Source organism: Poecilia latipinna, unplaced genomic scaffold (genome assembly GCF_001443285.1).
Source record: "Poecilia latipinna isolate Pla-1442-1.1 unplaced genomic scaffold, P_latipinna-1.0 Scaffold122, whole genome shotgun sequence".
In the NCBI taxonomy this organism is placed as follows: domain Eukaryota; kingdom Metazoa; phylum Chordata; class Actinopteri; order Cyprinodontiformes; family Poeciliidae; genus Poecilia; species Poecilia latipinna.
This window is the reverse complement of record NW_015112738.1, coordinates 500,016-519,295: the sequence shown is the minus strand read 5'-3', so window position 1 is coordinate 519,295 and position 19,280 is coordinate 500,016. Positions and strand designations below refer to the sequence as shown.

General features: G+C 41.3%; 2 protein-coding genes across 4 annotated transcripts; one reads left to right on the top strand and one right to left on the bottom strand.

The window, feature by feature from the left end:
- Positions 1-4,202: 4,202 nt before the first annotated feature.
- mcm3 (minichromosome maintenance complex component 3) lies at positions 4,203-13,433 on the bottom strand. Its single transcript, XM_015028382.1, has 17 exons — positions 13,073-13,433; positions 12,659-12,771; positions 11,655-11,863; positions 11,037-11,167; positions 10,721-10,959; positions 9,747-9,855; positions 9,520-9,673; positions 8,556-8,687; positions 8,255-8,463; positions 8,006-8,180; positions 7,795-7,921; positions 7,092-7,242; positions 6,501-6,641; positions 6,301-6,410; positions 4,874-4,947; positions 4,564-4,663; positions 4,203-4,465 (listed from the first exon to the last, which is right to left on the bottom strand). Exons 1-17 carry the CDS (start codon positions 13,145-13,147, stop codon positions 4,267-4,269), a joined length of 2,448 nt encoding a protein of 815 aa, XP_014883868.1. The 5' UTR covers positions 13,148-13,433; the 3' UTR covers positions 4,203-4,266.
- A 1,088-nt stretch (positions 13,434-14,521) lies between these two features.
- paqr8 (progestin and adipoQ receptor family member VIII) lies at positions 14,522-18,171 on the top strand. 3 transcript variants are annotated; one of them, XM_015028379.1, is made up of 2 exons: positions 14,522-15,005; positions 16,923-18,171. In XM_015028379.1, the coding sequence occupies exon 2, from the start codon at positions 16,946-16,948 to the stop codon at positions 18,014-18,016; it is 1,071 nt and encodes a 356-aa protein (XP_014883865.1). In that variant the 5' UTR covers positions 14,522-15,005; positions 16,923-16,945; the 3' UTR covers positions 18,017-18,171. The 3 variants fall into 3 exon arrangements, with proteins under 3 accessions (XP_014883865.1, XP_014883867.1, XP_014883866.1); XM_015028381.1 differs by lacking the exon at positions 14,522-15,005 and adding an exon at positions 15,069-15,589; XM_015028380.1 differs by lacking the exon at positions 14,522-15,005 and adding an exon at positions 15,725-15,798.
- Positions 18,172-19,280: the final 1,109 nt, after the last annotated feature.

Sequence of the window (19,280 nt, the reverse complement as noted above, 5' to 3'; positions counted from 1 at the left end):
GAGGGTGGGAACAAGATGGATTGGTAATCTGATTCAGCTTTCCTTGAGAAACCCCACACTACTGCTGATTAAGCTCCAATCCATTTACCCACCACCAGGTCCATCATGCTAATTTTTTCCTCTTTACATAACCTGGTAGAACCCCATTGAGATCCAGATCTTATTTTCAATAATCCATACTCTTCTTCCTTTCAGGTACTGTTCTGGTCCTCCATATGACACTGTAGAAGCAGGTCAACTACAACAACTCAACAATGTCCAGAGTCTTTGAAGACTTGATACAAACTTCTATTCTGTTTAATGCTTACCGCCATTAGGACCTATGGTCTGTGGGTGATATATAGCCCTCAGAATCCTTTTTTCTGGCGCACTACTTAATTTCAAATAAATAACTGGAACAATTGGAGCTTGGGGTACAAATGAAGATCCATAAAGGTTATTTCCGTGATAAAAGAGCTAGTAAAGCATATCTCATAGGTTCATTGATGCCGGTATGACTGGCCAAGTTTCAGAGATAGATCAAATCGATTAAAAGTGAGTCTGAAATCGCAATGGAGGAAAACAGAAAAGTGGACGCATTGTTGAAGAAAATATTTTTCAGTGAGAAAGATATCCCGCTTTGTCGTAAATTTGATGCACAGTTATCAGAGTTTATTTGACGACAGAGGGAACATTAGAAGTGCAGCTTGTATGGTGAGTGAATTAATAGGTTGAAGCTTTGTGTAAAGGTGGAGTTTGTGAAAAACACTTTCAGAAAGAGAAACTGATTCTCTGCCTCTGCACTTCTGCCACTTAGTGGTTGGCAAGATGTAGGCTTCTATGAGTACACTGTGCACTACATTGTGTGTATTGAATTACATGAAGAAAAATGTTTCATAATTATTTAATTTGACAAATACACTTTTGGATTTAATGATATAACTGAAATATTAGCAAAGTGAGATATATCTAGAAACATCACAAAAATGTTGAGTAACTGGAAGTTCTCAACTTCTTTCAACAAGTTCCTTCTAATCAGTAAAATACAAAAAAAAATTATCCTCAAATGTATTGCCTAAGCAATAATAAAGTTTATTCTGTGTTATGCTTTGTCTTTTTGCACACAGCATGTTAAATTAGAAATGTACTATGACCTCAGCTGATGACACACTGTGATAAATCATAGAAATAAGCCAGACTTTTTAAAAACAGCATGTTCAAATCTTAGTGAAGCAAGTGAGAAGTGGATTCCAGACATCAGACAAATGTACATAAAGTTGCACAGGGAGCAAACACGGGTTGTTTGCAGAAATGAAATGCCTCCAGCTAATCTTTCGAGGGTAGACATGGTTGCCCTTGACATCCAAGTCAACTATGTGGTAAAGAAATCTAAGGGAAATCAGTTCCTTCTGGTGAATTTGAGAAGTTCAGCCAGAATCTTCTCCCTCTGCTGACTCCAGGCCTCTACAACTGAAATGTAATCCATCGAGCTTGTCAGTCATCTCTAAGGTCAGAAAAACAAAGGAAACACTTCAGTGCCTCTACTTCCTCTCAGGCACCTCACTTATATAGTCTGAGTTTCTCAGGCCAATACCAACAAACAGAGTGGGCTGACTTCCAGGCCCTGTTCGACTATGTGGCTTCCAACTTACAAAACCACAAGAGAAAGTCAAAGTTACAGTCAATGAGAGCGTGAAAATCTATGAAAATATTGATCTCCTCCACCTCCATCCAGTGTTCTATTGCTGTGTACCACTTCAAGTCAAAACAACCAATCAGACCTAGCAGGAGGGTCTTAGCGCTGTCAATAAAGCTTATGTATGCACTGCTCAGTCTGCTAATGGCAGAAAACCAACTTACCATTACAAAAAGTGTTTATTTCCCATCAACGGTGGCTATGCTAACTAGCCTTAGCATTCACAGCAGGCTATGCTATTGAGAAGAAGTTGTAACATACCAGAGAGCAAAGGAGAGAAAAGCATAGAAGCATGACTGACAGCGCCGAGATTATTCTACTGGCCCTGATTGGTTGTTTTCTAGTTAGCACTGAGAGAAGACAGAAGAGCTAAAAAATTTTCACAGATTATATGTCTCATATCATACTGTCAATTTTAATAAACATGTAAAAATATGTTTTATTAAAGTTACAAACTGCAGCTTTAAACGGCAGGTGAAAAAAAAACATCTTAAACAATGAGAATCTGGCAAAAAACCCCGCTGAAGACTAACCTTGATCAACAGGAGGAAACAATCAAATCTCAGAAGGGTCAAGTTGCAGAGCTCAGAGCAGAAATTAAAAATGAGCAACATAAATGTTCGTCACAAAAAGAGCAATCGTGTCCATGCAAACTGACAACTCCAACTAAACAACGGAGGTGGCCAGGCAAACGGGGCTCCACAAAAACAGAGGCGTTAGAGGCCCTCACCATGATCACACAAGACGGAGGCCTCAATGCAAACCCAGGCAAGCATGTAAACCCTGGCGACTACAAAAATGTAGGCCACCATCCAAATGTAAGATCGCATGCAAATAGAAGACATTCCCGTAACACAAGCCAGTAGGCAAAAACAGCTTCAAGCAATTAGAAACATTTGATCACAAACTGAGTTTAACAAATCAATTGTTCTGTTGTGTTTCTGTTGCAGTTAACACAGTGATTTTTATAGTGTGGGCTTCACCCAGACAGGAGGACAAAAGACACATACTGATGTTTAGTATAATTTTTTGCAAATAAACATGATGCGAAGTCCTCTAGTATTGCAATAGGTCATGCTTCTCGGATACAAAATCGGCGTTTCTACGAGGACGGGGCAAATCCTGCTCCAATTTTTTATTTTTTTTTACACTGATTTGTGTCAAATGTGGGTGTCGAGCTCAAGGCCTGTTTCATATTTACTAAAAGCAGAGAGAATATTTTAAGCAGAAGCGATTATTCGTCACATCTTCAGCTTGATCAAAGTCATGAGAGCACACTGAAAGTCTCGACGTACGCCTGAGACATGTTTGCAGTGATTGCTGTGAACCACTTCTACCAAAACTGTCAATCTAACCAAAGTTCACCAGATAAGATTCATAGCAGCCTACTTAATAAATCCAAATAAGAGCATAAAAGAGATCCGCAAACCTGCTTTGCAACATGTGCGGAAGCCTACATTGTTAAAGGATCGTCCTCCCACGCAGAGTGAGACCTGGATCTGATGGGGGTTTCAATCACTTCTTGTAAACAGGCTTCTTGAGGCAGGAAGACGTTCAAAAGTGCAACGGTTGTTCCGGGAAACAGCAGAGTTTCCCTGAACTAATGACCATCTTTTTCGATCACCAAGTCCACAAGGAAATTTGATTCAAAGAAAGCAACTCGGTTTGAAACGAACAATAACTAAATGCGACAATATCAAGAAATGAATTGAGATAAGCTTTTGTTCTTTATTGTTTATTTGCATGGGGACGAGCATTACATAGAAACATTTTTTTTGGCAAGGGAGAAATTTCCAGTGCCCTATTAAATTCAGCAACGCTGATTGGCCAAATGTTTATTTTCCCCCTAACAACCAGGAGCATAAGACAAATAAGAGTCTGGTAGGGAAAATTCACTGTTGAATGAGGAATTTTAATCGGTGTTTTAATTTTTTTCCAACCTCTTTATCTTGGAGTGCAGCGCCACCTAAGGACCAACTGCCGCTGACTCATTTAGTGAATGCAAAACAGATTTACTCATCTTTTAATCCAAGATTTTCATTTTACATTTGATCCAACATTTGTCACCTACAGACTTCAATGTATTTTATTAGATTTATGAGATAAACACAAAGTAGGGTAAAGGTTAGAGCACTTTACCAAATGTATTAAAATATTTCAAGACAAAATGGAGATCAAAATTTGGATTTCAAGCTGGGGCTCACTGACAACAGAGCTGGACATTTCCATCACTGACGGCGCAAGGCAGAAACTAAACTTATTTTAGGTGGAATAACAAAGCTTGGTTCTAGTCCATCCAAGAACACACAGGAACTGAGTTATAGTACACCAAAACATTTAATTTTATTTTTTATATCAGCTACATTTATTTAAAAAAGAAGAAGAACTATTTACAGATTTTTAACAAAACTGGACTCCACATCATGTCTGTTTCACTGAATACTGAATCAGAACACAGCGGTGTCCTATCCAATGGTGATTGGGTTGGTACACCACAAAGATACAACAAAAAATCTTCAGGATATGAACAGAAACAACCCAGTATGTTTATGTCCATATTTAATTTGCTTTTGGGGAACACTCATCCTTCCTCAGATGAGGAAGATGATGTCATCGGCCACCATGACCTGGTTGTCGTCCTGCATGCGAGCCAGGGCGGCACGAACCTCACGCTCCGTGAAGCGGCTCTCCCGCTCTTTGTTGATCTCATCCATGAGCTTTGTCATTTTTACCGACTGCGCGTGAGCCGACTGGAAAACGGCAAACAGGGACGACTTGAACTCCTTCAGCCTGGAAGAAGAGATCAGGAGAAACAGTGATTGGGTTGCACAGATGCATCATTAGCGCAAACTTCACATGAAGGAGTTGTAGAAACATCAGTGGCGTACCTCTCGGCTGAGGGTTCGGCACCTTCAGCTTGTGACATGGCCTCCATGGGTTCCTCCTCCTGCTGCTGGGGTTTGGCCGGTTTTGGGGTGCCAGCTTGAACTATAAAAATAAAGCTCAGAGTGAGACTTCAAACTGAAAATTTTGCGATTAGTGAATTCAGAGCACAGCAGGAAGTATTTCCTCCACATTTGATGCAGAATAAGGTTAGAGAAGCCAGCCTGTGAGAGAGAGGTGGCTCATTCTCTGAAAAATGAGGTTTTCAGTTCAGTCATTTAGAAAGCAATGTGGGACGATGAGACAGCCGCTTACTCTCAGGGACATCCTGTTCTTCACTGAAGTCATACGGGCTGTAGGGCTCGCTACTCTGAGAGCCTTGGCGCCCCCTGCATGACACAAGGAAGAAATGTCAGTCATCTGAGCAACAACAAGCACCCCAACCCGTTGAACATTCTGGCATTTAGTCCAATCAAACTACTGTATCTTAAATGCCAGAGAATTGACTGGATTTTATTTTAGGGAACCAGAGTAAAGGGAACTGTATTCAGTTTGTTAACTACAAAAAATATTAAAAGCAACACCCCATTTCTCTTCTTGCCAAAAAATCTCAATAAAAACACTAATATTTGTGGTTGCAAATATTAAGAGAAATAAAAAGTATGAAAGCTTAATACTTCAAGCTTTGAGGCCCATTGAGGACCTTTTCTGGTTTATTCACCAAACCTTCTGAAGATCGTTGGACCTTAGGGGGGCCAAATTCTGGTTATAATGTTCATAAGGTTAGGTTTACAGGTATGGTGTGAATGGTAACACTTTATTTGAAGGGGCGTGAATAAGACTGTCATGACACTGTCATAAACATGACATAACATGTCATGAACATGAATAAGTCTTCATGAATATTTATGACTGTTGTCATAAAGTGTCATTCGGTAAATTATGACACTTTTAATACAAAGTTGACATTATCCAAAATGTCTTTGTTGTGACAACTTGACATTAACCAAGAAATCATTACCGATATAAATTTGGTATAAAAGTATTACTGATTGCACTTTAAAAATTAGGTAACTTTATGTTATTAAAGGTAAAGTTTAAACAGTAATGATTTATTGGTTAATGTCAAGTTGTCATAACAAAGACATTTTGAATTATGTCAACTTTGTATTAAAAGTGTCATAATTTACCGAATGACGCTTTATGACAACAGTTATTAATATTCATGAAGGCTTATTCATGTTCATGACAGGTGTTATGTCATGTTTATGACAGTGTCATGACAGTCTTATTTCACCCCCTTCAAATAAGTGTTACCGTGTGAATCAGGTTTTGATTAAGGTTAGAAATATGTTGGTAATGGTTAAGCATAAATGTAGTAACTAAAATGAGTGAAAGTCGATACAAAGTCAAAATATGAGTAAGTGTGTGTTTGTTTTGCCATCATCACGAGGTCTTACTGTTGATGAACAACCAAGATTCTGGGGACAGTTGTAATTATGAGGACACTTTGGCATGTGTGTGTACTTATGACATATAGAGGGACCATTTTCACAATATGTACAAACAAATAGAGATTGTGAAAAATCTTTCCCCTGTCCTCAGTTTTTTGCTGTTCTAATGAACTCTACTAGTTAGATTCGTAGGTATGGTGTGAATTAAGTTTTATCTAAGGTTAAAATGAATGAAAGTCAATACAAAGTTCTTAGTTTGTATAAAAGTACAACGATGTGTGTTGGTACCTTTTCCGAGTTCTTTGCGAGCGCTGACTGGGAGGCGCCTCTTCGTCGTCATCTTCCTCTGAGTCAGAGTCGCGGTCCTGTCTCGTGCGCTTCTTTTCTTTTTCCAGAACCTAAATGACAAAGGGCACAACAACAATGGAGACAAGCTTTTTGGGGAGTTCTCGATCCATTTCCGTTTGAGTGCTTAATGGATGACAAACCTTCTTAAAGTAGGCGAACTGGACTAGCTCCACGGCAACCTCTGTGTCCTCCAGCTCCACCGCCTTGCTCATGCGGGCCTTGGCGTGCGCCGTGGAGAGGCGGATCAGGGTCTCTAGAGTACGGGCCGTCACAGGAGAGGTCTGGGCAGGGAAAGAGGAGGAGTCAGAGTTATGGGGTGTTTCTTTTTTTTTTTTTTTTTTAAAAAAAAACTTTTACAGTAGGATTAGGCGCCATTTGCTAAAAATAAAATGGATTCTTTTAAATGCTAAATTTGATTTTTCTCACTTTTTTTTTAAAAGTAAAATAGGAATGACAGGAAAAGAGTAGGAAAACTGGCTTTAACTTCAATCATCCCTTCTATCTGTTGATTTGAATTTAAAGTCCAAATAAAAAAAATTTGCAAAACACCCCTTTCAAAAAAGATGATACTCCATGTGTGGGCTGACATCTATCTGAACTATGGAAATCCAAACTGTACATTGATGGGGTAGAAAAAAATACAGATTTTCCCCAAATAAAATCTTTTAAAACTGAAAATTTAATTGAAGAATAAAATCAATTTAGTTTTAAGATTGATGTGAAGTGCTCACCCTGGCAATATCGGCTGCCAGCTGCTCCTGACTCCTCAGCCTGGAATACTCCTCTGCGATGTGATTGGCTGCTTCCTCGGTCAGCACAGGTGTGATAATCTTAGCGATGTGGATGTACTTCCTCATGAACTCCTTACTCAAAATCTTATCCCTGGAACAAAGCGAAAAGCTTATTGTTTGCACACCTTTTGTACTTCAGACACTTCCTAAAACATGTCCTTAAAAAGACTTAAATTCATGCATCTGAAATAAAGGCCTTAAAAATACGTGAATCACAGGTTCCATTTCATTTTGTATTTTCTATGTAATTTGTTTTGTGTTTGAGTTGACACAGACATTTTCATTCCATTGGGACTCGAGGCAGTTAAGGCTACCACTAATTAGCGTCTATCAGTACATCAAGGGAATGTGAAAATTTATTCCCAGATGACTGGACAATGTTTATATTTACCACTGAGTCACAACTGTTGTGTGCCCTTTTGCACCAAAAATCTTGCCACAGTTATGAAAATATTGTCATCTTCCTAAAATAATGGTGCAAGTCAATTTTTGCAAAAAGAAACCCACCGCTTTCTTTCCAAAAGATGTTTTAAGCATTATTTTTAGAAGGATGGCAACATGCAATTTTCTTTTTGTACATTTCTGTTGTAACACAGGTCTTAAATTCCAGGCATAATGGTCTCAAAAAGCCTTAAAGCCTTACTTCTTCTTCTTGCTTCCGTGCAGCAGGTTGTTGTGTTTCTCGTAAATCTGCAGCTCCTCATGCTCCTCCGTCATGGCGTCCGGGTCATCCGTGGCCAGCACGTCCACCGACCCGCCCAGTGTCATGGCTGGACGCAAGACCAGAACAAAATGGCATCAGAATGTGGGGTCCTGACGGGGAGCAGCGGTCTTACAGCGGTCTTGTTCGGTACCTGCTCCCTCCTGCTCGCGGGAGTCGCGGTAACGGTGCATCCTCAGCACGTGGTCCGAGATCTCGCGGTCCTGCTCGGGGTCCATCTGGTCCAGCATGATAAAGAGCAGGTCGAAACGCGACAGCAGCGAGTCCTGCAGGCCGATGTTCTCCATGGGGGTTTTGTACTGGTCGTACTGTGGAGGAGACGGAGGAAGGTGATTGAGACAGTGTTTCACCACAGGACGCAGAGACGCGGTTTTTAACTCACCCTGCCGTAGACTGGGTTGGCCGCTGCCAGCACGGAGCAGCGGGCATTGAGCCGGGCGTGGATGCCGGCCTTGGCGATAGTAACCCGGCCCTGCTCCATCACCTCATGGATGGCCGTGCGGTCCATGTCGGACATCTTGTCGAACTCGTCGATGCACACCACGCCGCGGTCGGCCAGCACCATGGCGCCCGCCTCCAAGCGCCGCTCTCCTGACGGAGGGAAAGAATCGATAGGTTGCCAGATTCAAAAGCAGAAGAACCAGTTTGTGTGGGTGGTGGGAGGGAAAGCGAGAGGAAAGTACCGGTCTCCTGATCGGTGGTGACGGCAGCGGTCAGACCCACGCCAGAGGAGCCTCGGCCGGTGGTGGGGATGGCTCTGGGCGCCGTGTGGAGGACGTAGCGCAGCAGCTGGGATTTGGCCACCGATGGGTCACCTGAACGAGAGCAAACGTGACGAAGAAGTATTTTCCAAAAATGAACAAGATAGGTACTTGAATTCAAAATTCCTAATGTGGATTTTTTTTTTTTCCGTTGAGGTTGATTTTCTAAAACAAATATCAATTTCAAAATTAAAAAAATTATATATATCTTTTTTCCTGTCAGATTTAAGGCATTTCATGCACCTAGTTGGGTTTCATCATATGATTCTGCCACACAAATCATTCAACAGAGTTGAAGCTCTCCCTGATTCAGCAGGGTAGTAAAGAAGAAAAAAAAAAAAAAAAAAAAAACACGCATTTCACCACCACAGTTCAAGTCGACGTAAAAAATCTGGATCAAATACAGATTCGCTTACAAAAAAAACAAAAAAAAAAACTTATTTCTGACTGGTTTTAGCTGTTAGCAACTGAAAAACCACAATGATCAATGACTTAAATAGTGACATCTCAAACTTATCTTAAATTTGAAACAATAAAAATCCAATTCCATACATAGAAGAAACCCTGATATTAAGACATTCCACATCACAAGCTCATGTTTATTCCTCCTAAACTCATTAATGACTTTTGGTTGAAACTACTATTCTAGTCCACAGTGAATGAGCTCATTCTGCTGAATCAAAAAATCAGTAATCTGGAACGCAGAGATGAGAACTTGTATTCTTACAAACACTTGGCAGTCAAACATCCACAGTGGCTTAAAAAAAAACAAAAAAAGAAAAAAAAAAGGTAATTTTGTTAAATTCTGAAAAACTAGGTGCTATTCTGAGCTGGAAACTGCACAGGTTCCCTCTGAACAGACTCATGGTGAATGCAGCTGAGGTACCGATGAGCAGGACGTTGATGTCTCCTCGGATACGCGTGCCGTTCTCCAGAACCTTCTCCACGCCACCCAGCAGCATGCAGAGGATGGCCTTCTTGATGTAGTCGTGGCCGTGGATGCTAGGCGCCAGCGAGCGGGCCAGCTGGTTGAACACATTCTGAAAGAGGAGGAGCTGACTCAGCGCCTTCACATACGTTTCCCCTTCAATGTCCGCCGGGTTTCGGACTTACCACGGAGCGGGTCCGGCTGAAGTTCCTGATCTTGGCCACGTCGTCGGCAGAGAACGACTGAGACACCTCTTTGCTCATCTGCTTCACGTGACACGCTATCATGATGGTCCTGCAGGGGGCAGCAGTGGAACAAATACAACAGCTTGAATCAGGTACCGATTTTAGAAATACATCGCATTTGGATTGTTTCCCTCAACATGCACACAGCATGGTGCTGCCACCACCGTTTTTCAGCTCTCCTGACATATTTAGTAGCATGATCTTTAGCGTCATCCAGGAAAAAGATTCCTTTAGCATAACACTGCCACCACCTTGTTTCAGAGCAAGGTGATTTTGCATGGTAATGATTAAAAAAATGTCCCTGAATTTTTTTTTTTCATTTTCCATACTTGCAATATTGACAGAAGTTTAATTTTTTTGTCTTATTGTTCTCCTTACCCATCATATTCCTCTTTTTTATGTTTTGGCAACACATTTGTCTTAGTTCTTTTAATTTTAACACTTTCAATGAATGTGTGAGAAATAAAAAACTAGAGAAAAAACAAATTAAAAATTAAAATCACCCCAGCATGTTTACTGCCAAAAGATGATTCAGACAAAAATAAATAAATCACCTAATAAAAAATGACCATTATTTTAGGAAGGTGACGGTGTATTCGGCCTGTACAGTGCGTTTGTATGAGCTGGTTTATTTTGACACTTTCAGTGTATGATAAAAGAAAAAATTAAGGAAAAAAAGAAAGACCCTATCCCCCAGAGCATCACTTGATGGCTCAACCTCAGCGTGGCACTCAAAGACCTGCTGTTTAAATACCGTGCTTATTTGGCGCCCCTGTGGTGGACAATTCAAACTTGTCCACCAACTTGTGCCGTCATTTTCAAAACTTGCTGCAACCTGCTGAGACCTTGAATGAATCAATCTGATAATATAACTGCGTCAACATCCAGCCCAGTATTTCTTGCACCAGTCCCACCTGAACGTGCCAGAGGTGAATCCTCCCTTCTTCCCCGGCAGGCAGCGGTATGTTCCGATCACCTGCACCCTGTCTCCTGGTTTGACCACGTCCACCAGGTCGTTGTCCAGGATGATGTCCACGGAGCGAGGCAGCTGGCCTGCCGGCGCTTTCTCCGGCATCTCCTGCACCGTGATGGTCTGGTGGTCCTTGTAGATGGACAGGCCGAATTCCGTCTCTAGAGGGTTGTTCTCCTCATCCTGTCAGAATATTCACAATGAATATTTGGCGGGTTTTCACCGCAACGCTTCAGAAGGGACCTCCTTCGAGTGCGTACCTTAGTGGGGTAAATAGCGCTGGAGGGGAAGGCGTCCAAAGAGGTCATGTCTGTGTACTTCCTCTCCATCGTCTTCTTGGTGGCGGGACAGTAGTGGACGCTGCGCACCACTTTGGGACGAACCAGGGAACCTGGAATGTTCACGCAAAGAATGAATACACATAGAAATCTGCAGGAACTTGCACAGACGGACACTAGGTGGCGCTAATGCAAAAGGGAAATAATTTTGCCATTTACTTAATCTTAAGAATTTAGCAAAATGACTTTTAAGGGGCAGTATTATTTAGAACTTTTGTGAGCTTTAAATGATGCTGTAATGTCATTCCGTCATCAAAATCACACTATCAGTGTTGTCCTGATTCTTTTCGCATGTTTGGGAAATCCTTCAATCTCCCGTGACAACCACTCAGCGGTTCAAAGAGCTCGGTTGGAACTAGCACTGCCTTCAAGGACACCAACACATATAAGTAAGTACCTAAAGGTATTCCATTTCAAATTCATCAAATTGTAACCATCGCTTTAATTTGGATAATCTACTTTTTAAATGAAAGATAAGACCAAGGTTCGCATTTTCTTGTGCCAGCAGTCCCCACTGGAAATCGGAACGGCGAAACTCACACTTGGTGATGATGCCCTCCACACACACTATGCTGCCCAGCAGGCGGGAGGTCAGGGTTCGTGGGGAGACGTGCTTGGAGCCGAAGCTCCCCTCCAGGCCAATGAAGAACTCCTCGTGCTGCTTGGCGTAGGTCCCATCCACCGAGGCCACCAGGTCCTTCAGGGCCCGCTGGAACGCCAGCAGCTCCTCAAACGCGTTGCTCATCAGTCTGAGGGACAGGAAGAGAGATTAGACCACTATGTTAAGACAGAAAAACTACAAACGTTTTTATTGTGTAAAACAAATCAGGCACAGTCGGATAGCGTGTCAGCCATTTGTGAAGATACATTTCCAAGTCTTGCCAACTGGATTTAGGTCTAGACTTCGAGTAGTCCATTCAAACACATAAATACACTTATCTAAACCTTTCCATTTTGTGGGTGTCTAAGGTTGTTATCCTGCTGGAAGGTAAAACCACCAAGCTAACTCTGGCTATGTTGCTTGTTCCCTTAGAAGAGAAGCATCCCTTCAGCATGATGTTGCCAACACCATGTTTCATAATAAGGTAGGGAGCCAACACACAACAGCCATATTTAAAATACACCAGTTGGGTCGACCAACTAAATGACTCAAGATGGCAACTGGTTGCGTTGCTCAGAGGTAATCCAATTTAATCTTAAGAGTCTTTACTTGTCAAATATCTTTTTAAACAATCACTTTAAGCTAATGCAACTAGTCGTATATTAGTTTATGTTGGTCCAGAGAGTAGTTGTGACGACATAAAGTGTGGAAAAGTTCAATAGTTGCGGCTAATTTTCCAAAGCAGGGTAATTACAGTGTTGTTTTCGTCCACAAGAGGCAGTAGAGAGCTACCTCCTTGAATACACTGATCTAAAAAGCTATTTACTTCCCCTGAGAGATGCTTTTAATTGGTGTAAAAGCCTCAGATCATTTCATGTTTTAGTTATTAGCATTCAGAATCGGTATTTCTAAATACCGGTGCTCGTAATCCTGTGTGTCTTACTTAGCAGCCCGGGTCTCGTTGCGCCTCCTCAGGTCGTTGATGTTCACGATGAGCCGGGCTTTATTCTCACTGATCATATCCCGGACTTTGCTTTGGTAAATGCCTTGGTCTTGCTGCGATTTGAAGAAAATAATAACAATAATTTTTAAAAACACCACACCCGGAAGTTAACGTTTGATGAAACAGTGACATCATTGTATAATGAAACTAAAATAAAATAAAATGCGCATTAACGTTTGCATCAACTTCAACAAGATTATAAGAACTGCTGTTACTTTTAAGCTGATAAATGTATTCTTTGTTTTCTATTTTCCAAATCATTAGATTAAATAATTAGACCACATGCTTTTTCATAACTACACATGACTGTCCTTTGTTGTTGATGTTTTTTAACCGGACAAAAGCGTTACTCACATCGTCGTCCAGAAAGTCCAGGTAGTCCCTCTGTGCTTCCCTCATCTCCTGGTCATCTGCTGTATCGGTTGCCATTTTTATCCGATTAGTTACTTTCTTCTAAAAAGCCGCTAAAGTCTCGGAGCTGCTCTTCCCCGCTGCTGCTTTACCACACGACCGACTGAAAGCTTTTCGCGCCACTGCGTCCCGCGAGCGAATGAAGCGTGATACGCGATTGGTCCGACGCGAAACGTGCTGTTTGCATACTCGGCGGGTCGACGTGAAGCTGTCCAATAGAATGCTCCGGTTGAAGCGTGACTCCGCCCTCGCGGAGAAGAACCGCGAAAACGAGAAGGAAGAGGCGGGGCCGTTAGTGCTCGAGGAAACGACACGATGAGTGTGCGTTTTTAATTTTGTCCAGGAGATGGCGACAAAAAAACTTTTTTCATCTATCACAACTCAACACTGAGACAAAACTAGCCGTATAGACTATATGAATTTACTGGAGAGCAAGACAGTGGAATAAGCGTCACTACATCCTCGCAGGTCCCGATGCCGGGACCTTTACTACCTCTGTCCCTTTGTCTAAATACCGCAAATAAAGGCAACTACTGCCACAAAATTTACCGAATCCAATGTGACTGAGCTTGAGCTATTTTGGAAAGTGAATACATACGCCACACTAAACATTTTTTTTTTCCAAAGAATTTTAAAACCATTTTTAATTTCCTTATACTCTTCAATTATTCTCTACTTTGTGTTAGTCGAAAAATACCACAAAAAGATAACTAAAAAGAGAAGTTTTGAAAACAAGTATTTAATCTGTTTTTAGTTATGTTCCATAGAAAAATAGCAAATTAAAAGAATTTAGCATTTCAATACATTAGAATACTTCATATGTATTTCTTTCAGTAATTAAGTTAAAAAAAATTAAACTTACATATTAACCAGATTTATTACATACATGATTCAGGTTTTTATTTAATTTCCTTTGAGTTATTGGAGCAGAGCTTGCTCCCTTTTTGTTATGCAGCCATGTTATAACATTTGTTTATTAAAACTCATTTGTTATTGACCTGGTGGAATTTTCTAAATTCTCTGAGAAACCGAATTTCAGTTTGTATTATTATTATTATTATTATTATTATTAGTAGTAGTAGTAGTAGTAGTAGTAGTAGTAGTAGTAGTCATCAAATTGAGCAGAAATAAACACTTGAAATGTATCACACACTCTATGGAATGAATCAATGGAATAAAAAAAAATCTTACCAAGAATTTTTGTCTAGTTTCTAGTGCAAATATGACTTGAAATAAGACAAAAAGTTTGTTTTAACTTAATAATTCTTGAGTATAGATTTTTAAAAAAGAAGAAGAACTAGTTTCACAGGCATATTCATCTCCCACTTATAACAAGACATTTTTCGTGTTTTAAGTGAAAAATCTGACAGCGGAGCAACTACGTTTTATAAATATTCAAGAAAGAAACTAACATTTCTCTTGCTGAAAAGCTACTGTTACGTTATTTGTGTCTGTCTTATGTCAAGTGTATTTGATTTAGACTAAAATAGTGGAGGAGCTACATTTTTTAATGTTTTGACATATTTAAATGTAAGAACAAATCAAATAACTTAAATTAAAAATAAAGCATTTTTAACATATGATTTTTGAATTTGGAAACGCGTTGTATTAACTTTTGGCAGTTAAAGCTCCCCTCAGGGCGTTCCTGGTCAGTCAAACCCCGCCCACACCTCCAGCTCTCCGGGGCTGTCGCTTCGGGTCAACCGCTGGGCTTTTCTGCCGGTTCCCTCCCGAATGAGACCTCCTCCTCAGCTCAACATGAAGGAGTCGTCTGGACGTGCCGGGCAGCGTTAACGGGCCTGTTCCCCACCGGCTGCTTGAAGGGACGCGAGAGTTCGGGAGAGCACCAAGTGTCCGTCCTGTTCGGCAGCTGCAGGTAAAAAGTTGTTCCTTCTCCTCCTCAAGACCGCTTTATTTTTTTCTAACACAGATGACACCGCTATGGAAGCGATGTTTTCATGGACAACAAGTCCAACATTAAACTTTCTTCTTGTGTACGATTATAGACATGTACTTATTTTAATATCAATGAGGTCAACAAAATCAACCGGCATTGAAGAGAACACGTGTAGTCTTAAAAATAACACACTTTTAAAAGCAAATTTCTCACGTAATTTGTGAATCCTCCATATATTCTCTGTTTTTTTTTAATTAAGTCTCAAGGTCAGATATATACTGTTCAGATTGTGTTGCCAAACAATTCAGAAGTAGAGGTGATGGCACACCCTTGAACAAGAGCAACAGCTCCATTCACAATGTAGCCAATGACAACATTGGCGTTGGCTTGGATTCCTTTCATTAGCTGTCATTAGAGGTGGTGATTCTTGCAAGTCGGGCCACATACCTCAGCTACTGTTGGGGACACATGCAGGCGACTGTCTTCACCTTTGTTTGGACAGGGCACAACACCATGTGGATTAGACGTGCATCTACTAGAGGAATTTTAAGGACGGACAGCAGGTAAGGTGAGGCGAACTGTATTTGTATAGCAATTTTCACTGGATAAAACAACATGGTGGTTAACCGCAAATCAACCATAAAACATAACGGATATCTAACATATCTCTAACTGACCTACCTCGTCTGGTTTTAGAACAAGTTCATGGAACCGTTAAAAGCCTTTGGCCAGACGATCTCAAACCACAAGAAGGGGAATATGGCTCTAACGGGTCGGTGATGTAGCTTGACCACACAAGGCTTTGAAAGTAAAGATGGAAAATTAAAAATGAATTCTAAAATGTACCGGTAGACGATCTAAAGATGTCAAAAGACAACACGAGAAGAAACAAAAGCGTCAGTTATCATTTCTAATCCAACTTTGCACGCCAAAGTTCAAAGCTTTGAAATAGTTCTTTGCTGAAAGAAGTAGTTTCTGGTTCAACCTCGAGAGTGGAACTCCAATGACAAGGTGGAATCAAAGATGATGCCAAGGTTGGGTGTGATGGAGGAGGTCAGTACACCAAGAAATTGTCTGATTTCAAATATTTAGTTCTCAGATGAGATAAATGTTTCTATACGTTTGACATGACTGACGCAGTTTATTAAACAGGACAAATTTAGATATTCAGGAGACTTAAAAGAGCAACGGACCTGAATATCATCAGCATATAAATGGTGAGACACATCAGGGAACTGCCTGATTATCTTGCCGAAGGTAAAAATGTATAAAAGAAAGAGAAGATGTTCCAAAACTGAGCCCTGTGGTACCACACAAGAAAGTTCTTTCAGGAAGGTAGGATTTAAACCGTTCGAGCCATATCAGATAGGCTATGTGACGTAGTTGGACAATCAATTGAGATACTGTGATCAACATTGACAAAGAAGAATTATTTCTAACAAAATTTTGTTCTATGTTCAGACCAAACAATAAAGCTGAATCCTTTTGTGTTCATAGTTATAAAATGAACTAGTTCTCAATCATTCATCACTTTTTACAAAAAAAATATAGAGATCAGGGTGTCATGCATCAGTTAGCATATTGATGATGTCATCATGTACACGCTTCTAGATATGAAAACACACTCCACTGTCCCCATGCTCTCACTTTTGAGGGTAAGTAACACTAAATTGAGCACTGTTCTCACTTCTAAGTTCTTTCCTGTATCAAAACATTAAGTTCAAAGGTCTCCATAAAATTGATGCCACTCATGATTGTGCTCCTTTGAAAAAACAAAATTTAAATTAGCTTAACAGAAACTGTCTTATGTACAAAATATTCATTACATAGCATCCAGGGTGCTAAACGGCGTAGAATCCAGAAATCCTTTACTAACTCTTTTTCCTTCATCCACAGGGTTACGGTAACAATCAGAAGTCATGTCGGCTGACATCCTGCAGGGGTTCAGCACTTTGACGCTGAGCGTCAAGCAACTCAGCCGACTCCTTCGCCTCTCTAACCTCCTCCCTTCCTCCCTGCCGTCACCTTGCCCCACCGTTGCTGCCTCCCAGGTCCCCGCTCTGTTCCGAGAGCCCTACATCCTGTCGGGCTACCGCCCCATCCAGCAAGACTGGCGCTGCTACCTCCTGAGCCTCTTCCAGCGGCACAACGAAACCCTGAATGTGTGGACTCACTTGCTCGCAGCTCCAGCATTGCTGCTTCTCTGGTGGGCCAACGTGGGTGCCCTGGGGTACACCTTGGATGCAGCCTCCCTACCTCTCGTCCTCTTCATGGTGTCTTCTCTCACATATCTGTGCCTCAGCGTGGCAGCTCACCTCCTGCAGTCTCATTCCGAGCGTGCGCACTACTACTTCTTCTTTTTGGACTACGTGGGTGTGGCGGTATACCAGTATGGCTGCTCACTCGGCCATTACTTCTACTCCTCTGAGCCAGCGTGGAGAGACAGTATTGGGATGATGTTTCTGCCCGGTGCTGCCTTCTTTGGGTGGCTCTCCTGCGCCGGCTGCTGTTTTGCGAAGGCCAGGTACAGGCGGCCGTATCCACTGCAGCGTAAAATCTGCCAGCTGATCCCCACCAGCCTCGCCTACGTGCTAGATATTAGCCCCATAGCCCACCGTCTGCTCACCGTCCCCTGGTCACAGGAGGCCTCCCTCCCCTTTCACGCCCTGCAGATTGGCTCATTCATTTTGGCTGCCTTCTTCTTCTCCTGTCCAATTCCGGAGCGTTTTTTTCCCGGTCGCTGTGACTTTGTGGGCCAGGGTCATCAGGTGTTCCACCTGTTCCTGTCCCTGTGCACCGTGTTCCAGCTGGAGGCTTTGTTTCTGGACTACGCCAGGCGACGGGACGCAGTGCTGGATGTGTTTGGAGAACGGCAGCTGTGGTGGGCTTGTGTGTCCTTCCCCTGTCTCTTCATGTGTTGCATCCTCACAGCTCTTATAGCCATGAGGCACATGAACAAAATACTTCAACATGTAGAGAAGAAAAAGTGACAATCTTTTTTGCGTGTGCAGAAAGAGCCCTAGGCTCAGTGATTTCTACGAGTATTCAATCGGATGTAACTTTTAATTTATGTATTTAACAGCCTGTGTCTCTGAAGAGTGTGATTACTTTTAATATCTAAACAATAAAGCCAGCTTTAACGGAATCTGTGCTGGTCCATTTATCGGGTCATCTGAAAATTCCTGAAGGGTTTAATTAGTGAAAGAAATGCTTGGCTCAGTGTACCTCATAGTTAGCTAAGTATGGCTCAGCCAAATTTTCAACAGTGGACAATGCTCCCACTGAAATGGTTCTTGTACCAGATTGACCTAACCCCAAAAATAACTTAGATTCATATGCACATTCACTTGAAACCAGATGTTTACTTACACTGAATAAAAAGACACATCCACTTTTTTTCCCTCACTGTCTGAAGTTAAATCGGATCAACTTTTGGTCTGATTTAAGTTAAAATTTGGAAGATTATTTGGCTGGATGCTAAAGGTCATTGCCCATTTGGAAGACCAATGTCCACCCATTCTTTTACTTCCTGGTTGACGTCTTTCAATGTTGCATTAATATCTCAAAATAATGTTCCTTTCTCATGACGCCATCTGTGATTTGGTCCATGATATAAAAGCACCAGGTCCTCCTGCAGCCGTTGTGATGTTGTTCCAAGGCTTATAAGGGAGTTACATCGTTACTTTTTTCCCCAAATGTAACAAAGGTCATCATGGCCAAACAGTTCCACTTTAGTTTCTTCGCCTTGCATAGAGGGGTGTGTTCCTTTCCAGATCAAGTCCAGTCAACTATATGTACCACAGGTGGATTCCATTTAAGTTGTGGAAACATGTATTTTGAACTTCTCTGGCAAATCCCTTGAATACTTATGTAAATGTTAATTCTTGGTTGAGTTTTGCAAAACACACAAAACAATTATACATTGTCATAGTGTTGCACTTAAGTGTTGAATTTTGAGGAAAGAAATTGAATTTAAAACAACTTGGAATAACGCTACAACATTAAAAGTGCAAAAAAGTGAAGCGTTGAGAGTACTTTCCATTTGCACTGCATATTTGGTAAATCATGTCTGTCTTTATCCTCTCTGAAGACCCAATGATGACATATGTTAAGTCTATCACTTCAAAAACACAAAATCTTACCAAGTATTTTTGTCTAGTTTCTAGTGCAAATAACTTAGTGCACTTGGAAAAAAGACAAAACTAACTTACAAGTAACTTTTCAGCAAGAAACAGGAGCTTGATTCAAGTACAT

Coding starts and splice junctions, on each gene's coding strand:
- mcm3 (XM_015028382.1), bottom strand. CDS start 13,147: ATGGCAACCGATACAGCAGATGACCAGGAGATGAGGGAAGCACAGAGG. Junction 9,674..9,746: donor TCAGCCGGACCCGCTCCGTG/GTAAGTCCGAAA, acceptor CTCCTCTTTCAG/AATGTGTTCAACCAGCTGGC. Junction 4,466..4,563: donor GCCGAACCCTCAGCCGAGAG/GTACGCCACTGA, acceptor CTCTTCTTCCAG/GCTGAAGGAGTTCAAGTCGT.
- paqr8 (XM_015028379.1), top strand. CDS start 16,946: ATGTCGGCTGACATCCTGCAGGGGTTCAGCACTTTGACGCTGAGCGTC.